This window comes from Delphinus delphis, chromosome 16, assembly GCF_949987515.2.
Source record: "Delphinus delphis chromosome 16, mDelDel1.2, whole genome shotgun sequence".
Lineage (NCBI taxonomy): Eukaryota > Metazoa > Chordata > Mammalia > Artiodactyla > Delphinidae > Delphinus > Delphinus delphis.
This window is the reverse complement of record NC_082698.1, coordinates 35000210-35015581: the sequence shown is the minus strand read 5'-3', so window position 1 is coordinate 35015581 and position 15372 is coordinate 35000210. Positions and strand designations below refer to the sequence as shown.

Sequence of the window (15372 nt, the reverse complement as noted above, 5' to 3'; positions counted from 1 at the left end):
ATTGCAAAAAAAACTTTAGAAGAACGGAAAATTATGACGTTTTCTTCATGAATACAGATGCAAAAATCAACAAAATACTAGCCAACTGAATCCAGCAACATGTGAAAAAGGATTGTACATCATGATCAAGGTTGGTTCAATGGCGATATACCATATTACTAGAATAAAGGTGTGAAAACTACATAATCATCTCAGTAGATGAAGAGAAAGCATTTGACAAAATCCAGTACTCTTTCTTGGTAAAAACACTCAACAGATTATGACTAGAAGGGAACTGCCTCAACCTGAAAAAGGTATCTACAAAAAACCCACAGCTATCATCATAGTTAATGTTGAAAGCTTTTCCCCTTCGATCGGGAATAAGACAAGGATGTCTGCTTTCACCACTTCTATTCAACATTGTGCTAGAGTTTCTAGCTAGAGTAATTAGACAAGAAAACAAAACTAAAATCATCCAGACTAGAAAAGAAGTAAAACTGTTTCTGTTTGCACATGGTATGGTCTTGTATATAGAAAATCCTTAGGAGTCCACAGAAAAAGTATGTTAGCGAGAAAACAAGCTTAGCAAGGTTACAGGATACAAGAACTAGGAATAAATGGGGAATGTACAGTCCAAAAATGAAAGTTAAAAAAGTGATTTCATTTTACAGTAGCATCAGAAAGAATAAAATACTTAGGAGGAATATGTTTAACCAAAAAAGATGTAAGATCTGTGTACTGAAAACTACAATACAGCAAAAGAATTTAAGAAGGCCTCAATAGATGGGAGGGCATCCCATGTTTCTGAATTAGAAGACTTACTTAATATTGCTAAGATGGCAGTCCTACCCAAATTGCTCTTCATATTCAATGAAAATTCTAACCAAAATTCTAACTGCCTTTTATGGAACCTGGAATAGTCAAAAACACTCTAAAGAACAAAAACATGGAAGGACAATTTCAAAACCTGCTTCAAAGCTCTAGTAATCAAGACAGTGTGATAACTGGCATAAGCGTAGGCATAAATGAGTGAAACAGAATTGAGATTCAGAAATAAATCCATATATCTATGATGAGTTTATTTTCGACACGGGGCAAAGTTAATTCAAGGAGAAAGAATAATCTTTCAACCAGTGATGCTAAAAGAACTGAATATCCATATGTAAAAAATGAACTCGGATCCCTGCCTCATGCTATGTACAAAAATTAATTCACAACGGCCCAAGCACCTAAGTGTAACAGCTGAAACTATAAAACTCTTAGAAGAAAACATAGGGATAAGTTTTCATGACCTTGGATGTTGCAGTGGATTCTTAGAGGTGACACCATCAGGACAAGCATCAAAAGAAAGATAAATTAGACTATCAAAATTAAAAACTTTTGTACATCAAAGAACACTGTCAAGAAAGTGAAAGGCAACCTGCAGAATGGGAGAAAGTATTTGCAAATCACATGTATGATAAGCCTTTGTATCCAGAATGTATAAACTGCTTTTACAAGTCAACAACAAAAAGCTAATTTTTTTTTTTTTTAAGTGGGCAAGGGATTCGAATTGTATATTTTCGGAGAAATGTCTGATAGCCAATAAGCACATTAAAAGATCCTACACATCATTAGTCATTAGGGCTATGTAAATAAAAATCACCATGAGGTACCACTTCACATCCACTAGGATGGCTATAATTTTTAAAAAAGGAATGGGTAGAATGTGGAGTAATTGGAACCCTTATACATTACTGATGGGAAGGTGAAGTGCTGCAGCTGCTGTGAAAAAGTTTGGCAGCTCCTCAAAAAGTTTAACAGAGTTACCATATGACCCAACATTTCCACTCCTGAATACATGCTCAAGAGAATTGAAAACACATGTTCACACAAAATCTTGTACATGAATGTGCATAAGAACATTATTTGTAATAGCCAAACAGTGAAAACAGCCCAGATGTCCATCAACTTATGAATGGATAAAATGTGATAAATCTACCCATTGGAATAGTAGTCAGCTATAAACTGGAATTAAATACTGATACATGCTACAACCTGTACAACATGAATGAACCTTGAAAACATTATGCTAAGTGAAAGAAGCCAAACACATATCGTATGATTCCATTTATATGAGATGTCCAGAATAGGCAGTTCCATACACACAGAAGGTTAGATTAGCAGTTGTCAGGGTCTGGGGACAGGGAAGAATGAGTAGTGACTGCTAGTGGGTGTGGAGTTTCTTTGGGGGTGATGAAAATGTCCCAGAACCAAATAGTGGTAGTGGTTGCACAGCCTCACGAATATACTAAAAACTACTGAATTGTATGCTTTAAATAGTGACTTCTGTAGTGTTTGAATTATATTTCAATTTTTTTAGAAGTCAAAAAAAGTCAAGCTTGACAATTGGGTTAGCTGGTGGAGATACTAACCATATCATTCTGAAGATGAGAGAAGAAACATTGTAAGGTGTTTGGGCTTAAAAACAAACAAAAAAATCCAATAATCATTATCACAAGAACTAGAATTTGTTGAAGTGTGTCCTAGAACTGGAAGCCCATCTAACTTGTGACATGGACCACTATCTGACTTCAGATCTAGTCTTTATAACTCTTCTAAAAACAAAGGGATAAAGAGTAAAAAAAAGCCTCTAGGGTAACCACCTTAGAAGCAGAAAGGAGCCTTTTTGGAACTGTTCCTCTTCTGGCCTGAGTCAGAAGGGACCGGTTAAAAGGCAAGGGGATTGTTCCATGAAAGGGGAAGTTAACATTCTTCGAAACACAAACCAAATCTTTTCCATATATTACTTCTTCAAATATACAGGTGTGCTAGAATGTTGATCCCCTCAGGGCAGCAGAGCAGGATCTGGGCTACACATCCACTGCCCCAGGGGTCTCCCTTTTAACCCCGCTGTGTGTAGTACGAATGTTTCCATTTCCTATGTGTGTCATGAAATGAAATGGTTAGGGAAGAAGCACTGCTCTTAGGGTCATCTCTTTAAGGTTCTCCCCACCTGCCTTATCATCGTGTACTGATCGCCCTTAATTGTCATTGCCCCTCTTAAAATATGTCAACTACTTTTCAGAGAGCTATACAGCAGTTCCCAAGTGCACTTAGCTAGGAAACAACAAGGTTAATTTGGTGTAGTTATATTTTTATAGAGAGAGAATGCATAATTGTTATATTTTTATTTCCAACGTACTTACAAATCAAATATTAAATAATCCAAGATGGAATTTTGTTAGCGATCGATGTCAAACCTTATTGGATTATAAATTCCAGAAATAAGCTTTTGCCTACTTTTTTTTAAAATCTTTGCTCTTCTGACATCTCTATACTTACTAATAATTTTGAGAAGGTTATAACTAATGACGCCAGGTCATTTCTGCAGGTTCTTTCAACGTTAGACTTCCTCACAGATAAGAATGCACTTAAAGGGTCTTCCAGTACCTTCACATTATTCTCTGACTTAACTGGGACCTATGAAACATGCTAACAATTATTTATAAGCTGTTTAGAGCAAGAAAACAGATAGGAAGCCTTGATGAGGTTGAGATGATGTGAGCAGATAACAGAGAATGTCTATGTGTGTATCTATCACTTTGTTTTCATGCTGACTAGAATGTCAGTCTTCCCATTTGAAATGGGTAGAATACGTCTTGCTTTAGATGTGACTTTTAACTTGTTTTCTTTTAATGGATACTTTACCATCTGAATTGTGATCAGGTGTCATTTGTAGGTTAGTTTCTGTTGGTCTTGGCTGGGAAATATATTTTGCTAGGAATATATTTTGACTGGATAGTTCTACTTTTTGACTTAGTGAATTAAAGAACATCTCCAAATTGTTGACCTAATTTCCTAAACATAAGTAGAAGTAACACTTTATACCTTCAAAAAATTCAATTGGGGGCTTCCCTGGCGGCGCAGTGGTTGGGAGTCCGCTGGCCGACGCAGGGGACACGGGTTTGTGCGCCGGTCCAGGAAGATCCAACATGCCGCGGAGCGGCTGGGCCCGTGAGCCATGGCCGCTGAGCCTGCACGTCCGGAGCCTGTGCCCCGCAGCGGGAGAGGCCACAGCAGTGAGAGGCCCGCATATCGCAAAAAAAAAAAAAAAAAAAAAAATTCAATTGCTGGGTTTTGTTTTTGGTTTAGTATTGATAACAAAATTTTAAGGTTTGGGAATATAGTTTTGTTTCACAAATTGGTTCATGTTTATCATGTCTGCAACCTCATTTTGACTCATTTTGGGTGTCCATTCTAGATTGGTTCTTATATTTTAGTGATGTTCAGCCTTAATGAATGAATTAGTACTGCTAACGAAATGCAAAAAATCAAGGCATGTACAACATTGTTTTTCCAGTAAAGTACTGCCACAGCCCATCAGACACTGACTGGGCATATTTCTTCCCAACCAAGAGTTCATACTACACGACTTCTAGTTGGTGGGGATCTTGTGGCCTAACTGGCTTCTCTCTGTTGAACCCGAAGTCTCCTCAGAGCCCCATTTGAAATCACTGCTTTAAAAAAAAAAAAAAATTATGTTTGACGGTTTTTTTAATGTGCCTAATTCTTTCAAAAGTGACAGAATATTTTATATGCTTTTTGTGACTTTATTTTCAATTAACCTCATGATGTATTCTTTCCCAAAAGGTTTAGAGGAATGCAGATTGCATGTTTGCAAGGATTTTCCTAGTACACAATGATGGTACATGATATTCTTGAAGAATATCATCTAAGTACCCAAGAATTAGGAACATTTTTACTCACAAGTACTAAAGAGCTCTAAATTGAAACATTTTCAGAATACATCTTGAAAATACTCAAAATGATAGTGGAAATGACACCTGTAGTGTTATTAAAAGCGAGGTAAAATATTTTCATTAGTAATCTTTATTTCCTTTAGGGTTTAATGAAGAAATTCATTCGGTGTTCTACACGTGTAACTGTGGGAACGATTAAAAAATTTCTAAGTTTAAAACTAAAACTTCCAAGTTCTTATGAGGTAAGTTAATAATCTAATCTTGATCATTTTGATAATTCTAATCTGAAGTAAAATTCTAATAAATTAATTTTGTGGAAACTTTGGTTACTTTCATGTTAAAAATTTTTGGAATGTAATATTCTATTTCTGTAATCTGTGTTTTTGAATTTAACGTCCTGACTAAAACATGATACTAATAAACCTAACGTTTTATGATTAGAGGAGATATTTAAATAACATTAAGTATTCTTGAAATAAATATCCCAGCTAAATGGATACTTTTTTTTTTAATGCCAGCATGCTTTATGGTATGTCTTTTTCTTTCAATCTGAGACCTTTCAATCCATTTTAATGAATTCTTCATAGACTTCTTTTTCAGAATGTAAAACATTGTCTTTTTATCAAAGGGATTTTGTAATGTTCATTTAGTTCTGTAACATGCAAAAATGATATTTGCTTAGACCTAAGTAAAACCAACATACTGCATCTGCATACATGTAGTCTACTAGTTTCTTACAGAAGTCAGTTGCCCTGGTGTTGATCACTGTACAGCTTGTAATGTGTGCAGTGTTAGAGAATGTTTATGACCCTATAGCTCTGGCTATCCCTTACAAGGAGATGTGGCTACCATTTCTCACCTGCCCAAACGGCAGTCTTGCAACTTGTGTCAATTTCCTCTTCCCCCACTTTGAGTTCCTCTAGTCGCATCTAAAACAACTAAAGATCGAGGCTAGCTTCCAGTATAAACAGAGACATCAAAGGAAAAATAGTTTTTCAGGCTTATGTACAATAGTATTCATATGAACAGTCATAGTAGAAATTAAACAGGATTTGAACATAGGTATTGACAAGTATTAGGTCTGTATTTTGAGGAAACCTCTGAACCTGACCTTATTTTAAAATGTCTTGCAGATGACTAATTAATCTATGGATTAAGAATTCTTATGTGTTTGGTCCTATAAAAAAATTTCCAGAGATAGTAACTTTTACATTAGGAAAAAAATTGTGAATGTTAAAGCCATATGTACTTGATAAAAAGTAAAAGAAAAAAAAAGATTTATAGATATAAACACAGTGAAATAGAAAATGAAATTGTTTTTATAATTTGGTTTTGTTCTTTATTCTCTTCTTGCAAAATACCACTTGCAGTTTTATTTCCTTACTTTCAAGTGTGACTCATTGAGTTATTTTCTAGTTTTCAGGAAGTTGTTAGAGCTGAGAGAACTGTTGCTCTCATACAGTCTTACCGCTGGCACTTACTACATACATTTCTCTGTAGACTTTTCTATAGAAAGGATGGAAGGGGGAGAAACTGAATTCACTGACATCTCCTTATCTATCCCAATGCAAAGAACTTTCCCTATGATTTTTAGTAATATTTACTGTTCCCCCCTTATTTTGCTGCCCCACATGTGAGGGGATGATTTAATGACATTCCTAACAGCTGAAGCGTCTGTAACAGCACTGGTAACTGGGGCAGGATGGTTTGGTTTTCAAATGACAATAATGGAAGCTGCGTACCTAGTTGGGAATTGCATCCTAAGTAAGTCCCTTTACCTCTTTGCTTATGAATTTATTTTACAGGCAAGATAAAGAAAATGAAACTATCTACTTTGTTCTTTTAAAAACAAAATGGTGTCTGAAAAACATTCTGAGGTCCATTTAAGTCACCATAAATCATCCAAAAATCAATATAATTTAGCTAATAATTTATCTAGTACAATTGGAACTATACTCATTTTAGACTTAAAGTTCAAAACTCCAGTCTCTGTCTAGCCAGACAAGAATTATTTAAAAGCCATTCTTCCTCCTTTCCATACTTTAAATCCTATCAGTTTGCTTTTAATCTCTAGAAAACCGAAATGTTTTATTTATAGGGATCTATAATAAATGCTTGTTTAATGATGCTTTGTTGAATTCGTAAATCACAGCCACAGCTCCTGTGGCCTTGCTAAGGACTGGGGGCAGCAGGGGTTGTTTGGTGGCTGCAGCTCTAGAGCAAAAGTGAGCACTGATAAGTATGACCCTTTTTTGAAGTTCCATACAAGGTGGGAAGACGGCCTGGTAAATGTTATGCAGTTTACCAGCTAAGCAGAGCAGAGAGGTGGAGAGCCCTGGGAGATGCAGGCCTGTGGCCTGGTCCTAATTGTTCTGTCAGCTTGAATGCCTTGAAGCCCCCAAAAATCATGTATCCATATGCATTCATTTACCCGCTGCAAATATAAACTAATGCAGAGGAGGAAAGCAGCTCCTTCAAATGAGAGATGAATTCATAAGCCACATGTGCCATGAGGAATTGTAAGGTTTCCACAACTTCTTCTCATTCAGTAAGAAATCACAGAAATATGTCTCAATCTCAAAGGCTGCACAGAGACATAGACTAAGAAGGTTCACATTGCGTTTCAAAATTAGGTGATGAACCTGAGATAGAGGTATGTGGGACAAGACAGCCAGTGATTCATGTTAATTATATCTGAATTGTTAATACCTATGAGATGAGGCCGTGCTTTTAATAGAAAGATCCAGTGTTCCTCTCAAATAATGGACACTACTTCTATTTTGATATAAGTATTTGAATCTTTTTTGAAATTTGGGAAAAAAATGTAAAACACTTACGAATTGAGAATTATTTATGTTAATGGATCTGTAACTATTCTTTTTAAAGTTGGATGTGCTGTGCAATGGTGAAATTATGGGGAAGGATCATACTATGGAGTTCATCTACATGACAAGATGGCGACTAAGAGGCGAAAACGTAAATTGCTTTTATATACCTACGTATATATTTAGTTCTTTACCATTATGTTATTCAAATTTAACAGTTAGACACTTTAAAAAAAAAAAAAAAAACTAGCTTGGGAAAGAAGAAACTGGTTCCTCTTATTGTTTCTCAGCTACTCCATGATAGTTGGTCCCAAGTACAAGGCCGAGATCTGTGTTGGATGTGGTTTTGTTATATTTAAGGTAAGTTTAAAACATCAGTTTGAATATGTTCAGAACTCAGCTAACCTAGAGACGGAGGAGATAGCACTTACATTTTTTTAAACCCCAGTAAATTATGGGAACTTTTAAGTTCTGCCCTGACTAGTATGTTTAATGGTTAAGATATTTTTTGTTTGTGGTAGAGGAAACAGATAGGGTAGAATCTAGATAATCTTTTTTTCAGGTACCAACTTTACATTGAAAGTATAAAATCGGACCGAAGGGTAAGTGAGTTTGCAGTGGTTTCTGATGCCAGAATTAGATTGCCGTGCCTTAGGCCCCAGGCAATATGGGAGAGAGGATTAAAAGGAGGAAACTAAGAAAATTTTTTTAAAAACCCAAAAGGAGTTTGTATTTTGAACTATATCTTTGATTAGGTTAATTAGAAGGTTCAGGTGTATTTTATCTGAGTTATATGTCACATTGATATCAGGGAAATTTGAGGGGCTAGGGACTGTAAGGCTGGTATGTAGCAGTAAGGAATACAGTAGTAATTATAAAAAACACAAAATTAAGAAATGCAGCCTCACCCAATTACGGTGGCTCAAAAACATACTTATGTTGAATGTAAACATCTATGGAACTTTTTTTTTTTCAGAAGAACTGTCTTGGTATGATAACAATAATAAATGAAGCACGTAACTTCTTAATTCAGAATTTTTTTCCATTCACATCCCACTTGGATGACGCCTTCCTTGTGAGGCTGAGTTCTCGTGACCAGGAGGAATAAGTTATGTTCTAGTCCCAGCCACCAACTGGTTGTGTGCCTTGAGGAACTCATGAAACCTCTCTAGGGCTCCTTTTTTTTAAATTCTAATTGTCTTTGTATTTGGTAAATTACTACTTGCCTATGACATTTTATATATTTTTTAATGGTTCTACATACATCACTCTCATTTAATCCATCTAACCAGAATGTTTTGGGTACCTAGTACAGATTACAGAGGTAGTCAGTTCTCTTGCCTGGCCCTGCTGGGGCCTAAATATTGTGATATTACACATAATAGTAATACCACAATATTGGTATAATTTTAGCTTTCTTTGATAGTTCACTGGACACTTCAGTATGTGTTAGTGCTTGATATCATCATTATGAATAGGTTTGCCTTAAGGTTGGAGAGCTGTAACTCATCATCCACTGCAAGACATCTACTGATACTCACTTGTCCTTCACCAGATCCCTTCCCAGAGGTCTCCCACACTGCCAGTTATTTTAATGTCATAGCATGGAAGAGCTAATTCATAGAAATTGTTATTAATAAAGAGAAACCAGTCTTCACTACAGTTACGCTTCTGATTACACATTTCCGAATAGTTTAAATTCCCTGGTTAAGGCATAGTTTAATAAAAATTAGTTCAGAAAAATGGTTTAGTACCTTATTTTTATTCGGGTAAAAACAACCAATAAATAGAAAAAATGCCACATTTTATACTTAGTACAACAGTAAAGAAATAGCCCGTTTCATTTTTTTTGGCATGACAACCCTGTTTTTTGTGTGTTCTCCTCCTCTAAACCTGTTTCTCCCTCAGCCTTCACATTCTCATCAGTTCCAAGATTAATAGTTCCATTTTTCCAGTTTCTCAGACCCAAATCCCTAAAGTCAGTCCTGATTAGTTTCATCCATCCTTAGCAAATTCTTTGACCTCTACCGTCAAAATACAGTAATGAGAATCCAGTTACATCTTATCACCTCCTCTTCTGTCACTCTGGTCCAAGCCACTGTCACTCTTCTCCAGAATTTCTATAAAAGTCTCTTAACTGGGCTCCATGCTTCTACTCTTTTTTTTTTAACGTCTTGAATTTCTCACAGCTGTATCTTTTAGTTTTTTTTTTTACATCTTTATTGGGGTATAATTGCTTTACAGTGGTGTGTTAGTTTCTGCTGTATAACAAAGTGAATCAGTTATACCTATACATATATCCCCATATCTTCTCCCTCTTGCATCTCCCTCCCACCCTCCCTATCCCATGCTTCTACTCTTGCTGCCACCTGTGCCCCCTCCCATCTTCACCCAACACAGCAGCCAGAGTGACCCTCTTAACACAAGTTAGAACATGTCGCTTCTGTGCTCTAAATTATCCCGTACCATCTAATGGCATTTAGATAAAAGCCAAAGTCCTTCCAGGGACCTATAGATGGTGGACCCCACACAGTTTTCCCCAAAGACATCTTTGCTCTTACCCTTTGCTCCCTCCCTCTCACTTCACTGGCCTCTGTGTTTGTTTCCTCTAACATGCCAGGCTTGCCCTTGCCTCCCCAAATATCCACCTAACTTGTTCCCTTTACCCCCTTCACCCAGAGAATTTTGCTTCTACATCCCCTCCTCAGTGAGGCCTCTGACTTCCGTTAATAGTCCAACCCCTCTGCTGATCTGGCACTCTTAACCCCTTGTCATGCCTTGCCATTCTCCACAGTATTTCATCCCGTCACTATACCTCTTCTGTATGTTTATTGTTTGTCCCCAACTAAAATGTAGCCTGAGGGCAGGGATGATTATTTGTTCACTGCTCAGTCTCCAGCACCTAAAGCAGTGCCTAGTACAGATACTCAGTAAGTATTTGTTTGAAGAGTAAATTGAATGAAAGTTTTGTCTTTTATAAGGTAGTAGTTAGGCAAAATATAGCTTAAAGGTCATTTTGTTTATTTCAGTCTGTTTCCCGTTTGTTTTCTGTTAAACAAATTTTAAATTTTTGCTCATGTTCCAGTTAATTATGAGTTATTATAATTGATGAATTCTGACAGTTGGAGTGAATGGACAAACTAACAATAAAACAATTCTTTCTTGATTAAGCCCCTTCCAGCATATTTATTGCAGTCACATCCTTTCCCATCTGTACCCTTCATTGCCAGCAAGATGCCAGATTGTCTGAAAAGCTCTCGTTACTGTCTCTACTGGCATTGCTAACTGGCTGTGTCTTGGGCTGGGGTCGGCATATTTCCTAAACTAATGACCGCCTTATGGTTCTTTCACTTACTTCTGATACTTTTTTATATTAAACATTTTAATCTACCTGGGATTTGTTCATTTACACACACACACCCCTACAACAAGGCTAAGACTCTAAAACTTATTCTAAGAATTTTTTGCCAGAAATAATTTATTGAATAATTCATACTTTGCCTCATTGTTTTGAGATGTCACCGTTATCTGTGCATATGTATCTAGACATGTGTACACATGCAGATGTGTATATCTATGTTCCTGGACCTTGTTTTGTTCTTCTGAGTAGGGCTTAATCCTACACCAGCATTGCACATTACAGCTTTTATAAAAATCTGATCACATAACACCCCTATCTAAAACTCCTCAATTGTCCATTTTCTTTGGGATATATTTAAATAAAGTCCAAACTAACTTAAAAGGAAAATAGTTGGGCCTTCTAGGTTACTTTATGATGTCTATCAGCATCTGTTAGGAAAAAGCTCATTTTTTTTTTTTTTAAATTGTGTTGGCTAGTTTTCCCCCTTTATTGTTTAGGTGAGCTTGAGAATGGGATTGTGATTGGCATTGTATTAAATTTCTTGATTGACTTGGCTGGCATTTGCAGTCTTTTATTCTGTTTGGTGCTGTGGGATGCCCTCTGAAGTTCTGGACTCTTCTCTGTGCCTCTGAGTAGAGTCTGTGGTTTTCTTCCCTCTTCATGTTGGATGCCACCTCTGCCTTTCTGGGTCTTTTGCCTCAGGCAGGATCCCCCGTATTCAGATCACCTGTTGGCCTTGTCCTCTTGCTAGACTCCTGGGGGAACCTCGGGGAGTCAGTTTTGCCTCCACTCCTCAGGAGCAGGACATTTCTGCCTGTGCCACACAGCATCTGGGCCACTCCTCCCCTTTATCCTGGGACGGTTTCACTTCAGGCTCAGCCTGCTTTCTGTCCTCTGTGCTCTTTCTGGATCCTTGTCTTCATTGTGATTTTTTTTTTTTTTTTTTTTTTTTTTTTTTTTTTTTTTTTGCAGTACGCGGGCCTCTCACTGCTGTGGCCTCTCCCGTTGCGGAGCACAGGCTCCGGACGCGCAGGCTCAGCGGCCATGGCTCACGGGCCCAGCCGCTCCGCGGCATGTGGGATCTTCCCGGACCGGACCAGGGCACAAACCCGTGTCCCCTGCATCGGCAGGCGGACTCTCAGCCACTGCGCCACCAGGGAAGCACATTGTGATGCATTTTTGAAACTTTTATCTTTAGGAATCAAATATCCAGTCAAACTTAGCTAAGTCCCAGAAATTTTTCAGTTCATAACAGTATTTGCACCTCAAGATTGGTGTTCATCTTTTGCTTATTAGTGGGAGAAAATGTACCTTTTTTTAAACCATTGCTTCGCAAACTTTAATGCAAATCACAAAACACCTGGGGAGTCTTGGTAAAATACAGATTCTGATTCAGTAGTTCTGGGGCGAGGACAGAAATCCTGCATTTCTGACAAGCTCCCAGGCGTTGTCTGTGCACCTGATATTTGGGGCCACGCTTTGAGTAAGATGATTTTAGGGGACATGATCCATGACCACTGACCTGCCCTGTAGTTTCCACATCCGTAAATTGAGGTGTAGAATTGAAGAATTAGACCTCAGTTTGGAAGGGACTTAATCGCCAATCTAATTACATGGATTCTGTTTATAATATCCATGCAGTGTTCATCACATTTTTTGAAACATAAATGGGATCATACGTATTGTTTTGCAGCTTCTTTTTCTCATTTGTTAATATGTCTTGTGGAGAATCAGTAAATTTTATAATAATTATTTGTAACAAGTTGATAGTATTCCACTTGTGTGGCTGTAGCATAATTTGATTAATATGCTCGTTTGATTTGACTCGTTTAGATTTTTTTCAAATATCTTGACATTACAAACAATGCTGTGTTCCAGTGTATATATCCTTCTGCATATGTGGAAGCATATTTATTGGCTAAATTCCAGATGTGGATTTACAGCAGAGTATGCATGTTTTAAATTTTGATAGGTACTGATAAATTGTCCTCTAAAAAGTTTTTAGCAGTTTATAGTCATACCAGTAATGTATGAGTGCCCATTTTCTGATACCCTCACCAACACTTCATATTTTCAATTTTGTATTTCTTGTGTGAAGTTTCTTTCCATATCCATTGCCCCTTTTTTCCATTGTGAACTTTATCTTTTTCTTACCGGCTCCTAGGAGCTCTTTATGTATTCTGGATATTCATCTTTTATTATGTATTTTGCAGCTATTTCCTCCCTGTTGTATCACGCTGCATAGTTTTGCCTCAGTTTTTTGGTCCTTAAAATTGGGGTAATAATACCTATCTTGAAAAATTTTAGTAAGAATTAATGAAATATTATATAATAAGGTACTTAGCAGAGTGCCAGACATAATAAATGTTATTTTATTAATAGCTTATGTATGTTTGCTTTCATTATTATTATAATTCTCTCCTCCTACACTTAGTCTCATGTCTGCAAACTAACTGTTAATATCTCTGTCTCTTCAGCCTCAGCTTTCACCATGAACTCATGTTCTTCCTGCTTACCTTTCCTTGGGTAGGTTGAGTACCTACTCTCAGGATTCCCCCTTTTCCCAGATAATCCTGGTTGGTTTTATCTCTTCCAACAACCCCCCCGCCAGTCCCTACCTAAAGTTACTGCACCACGTTTGCCTTGCTTTGCTTTCTTTGCATTACCAAGCAATTTTAGGAAAAGCAAACATCTACCTTGACTGATACCAGAGATTAATAGGAAACAAAACAAAAACAAAAACAAAACAAAACAGTGAAATTTGCCTCTTTCTACCCTCTTTACTTGTTAAATGCTATTTGGGACTTGCATAGTTAGGCAAAGTCTGGTAGGCCGCAGTGTGGGGAGTCTTCAGAGAGAAGGGGGAAGGTTGTCAACGATAGCAGTGCTGGGTGTGTCTTACAGCATGTTGATGAGCCCAGTACAGAAATTCAAGGACTAACTTCTAGGGAAAAAATTGCTAAAGTCTTACAGGAAATGGAAAATATCTAAAATTTTATTTTTAAAGCTACCAGTATATTTGTTTTAATAATTGCTTATTTAAATATTCTTCCAAAGTATATTTTAAAAACCTGCTCTGGGATGTTAGATTTATCCTGGTTAATTTGTATCTCACATTTTTTTTTTTTTTTTTTTTTGCAATACGCGGGCCTCTCACTGCTGTGGCCTCTCCCGTTGCGGAGCACAGGCTCCAGACGCGCAGGCTCAGCAGCCATGGCTTACGGGCCCAGCCGCTTCGCGGCATGTGGGATCTTCCCAGACCAGGGTACGAACCCGTGTCCCCTGCATCGGAGGCAGACTCTCAATCACTGCGCCTCCAGGGAGGCCCCATATTTTTAATCTTTTTTTTTCTGTTTTGAAGAAGTACACGATGTTGAATTCATATATGCATAATTTTAAAGTGTGTTATGTTTCATAATTCCATTACAGTTCAATGTTTATGCTTAATAAGGGTTCAGGATAATATTGAAAAATCAAGATTTGGGAATGATTTTTTAATATGAATGGTTAACCATTAAAAGATGGTAGATTTAGAAATGAATCTACTCACTGGTTTAAAAATATGTTAATTCATTGATTTACTCATAAAACATTTGAGTGGCTGCCGTGTGCCAGTTCTGTGCCTTAGCTCTTAAGATTGCAAATATGAATAAGATTCAGACTCAAAGAGCTCACAATCTAATGCTATTAAAATAGTTATGGAGACTAAGAGTCTAATCGGAGGAATATAAAGAACCTAATCTAAAACAGAACATGGATCACTTACAGGCTGAGGCAAGTTCCCTGCCCCTCTCAGAGCTCTGAGATCCTCAGACAGTGTTCCCTCTCAGGGTGGTTGAAGAGGTCTAGCAGAGATTGCTCACAGGAAAAGTTGGAAGAAAGAGGGTGCCCCTCCTGGATTGAGAAGGTGAGGGTTTTCTCAGGAATTTAGTATTTGAAGAGGAGATGGAAAGGACAGGTCACCGTTTTGGTAAATATTTGCAGAATATTAACAAAACTCTTATCTAGAGACTAAAATAATTTCAAGCTAAAATTTACCAGTCACTAAGTTATTAAAGACTTTTTCCAAAAACAACTACCATATTCTGGAAAGTGTTTACTTAATCATGTTGACTCATGTTTGACGTTAAAATATTTTAAATATGTATCCAGTTGTGGATGCCTCTTATCTGATGAGTTCATCTCCTCCGCAGTTTCGGTGTCTGAACTGCTCAGCTTCGCAAGTCTGCCCTCAGGATGGCCCTTTGTATCAGGTAAGAGGCACTCACGACTGTACATATGACCCTCTGATGCCTGCCTGCCACAAAGGTGACTGCTTTCACCCCAAACTCAAGTTCCTAAGACATGTAACTTTGCAAAACTAAGACTTACTTGAGCTACAAAACTTCATCTTTTCAACTTATATCCCCAAAGTTTCCCATTATTTTAGTTCTCTTGAATTATCTTTTTAATTTTGCCAAACTAA

General features: G+C 37.2%; 1 protein-coding gene across 5 annotated transcripts in view; it reads left to right on the top strand.

The window, feature by feature from the left end:
- The window catches only part of PCGF5 (polycomb group ring finger 5), a 114540-nt gene that overhangs the window by 87182 nt on the left and 11986 nt on the right, over positions 1–15372 (top strand). For 4 of the 5 annotated variants that reach the window (XR_011246754.1, XM_069541529.1, XM_060034493.1 and 1 more), the window contains exons 7-9: positions 4865–4963; positions 7608–7697; positions 15101–15160. Coding sequence is in view for 4 of the 5 variants with exons in the window: in XM_069541529.1 (XP_069397630.1) it covers positions 4865–4963; positions 7608–7697; positions 15101–15160 (249 nt within the window). In the remaining variant the exon portion in view is untranslated. The remainder of the gene's footprint in view (positions 1–4864; positions 4964–7607; positions 7698–15100; positions 15161–15372) is intronic. The other variant, XM_069541530.1, reaches the window with a different exon arrangement.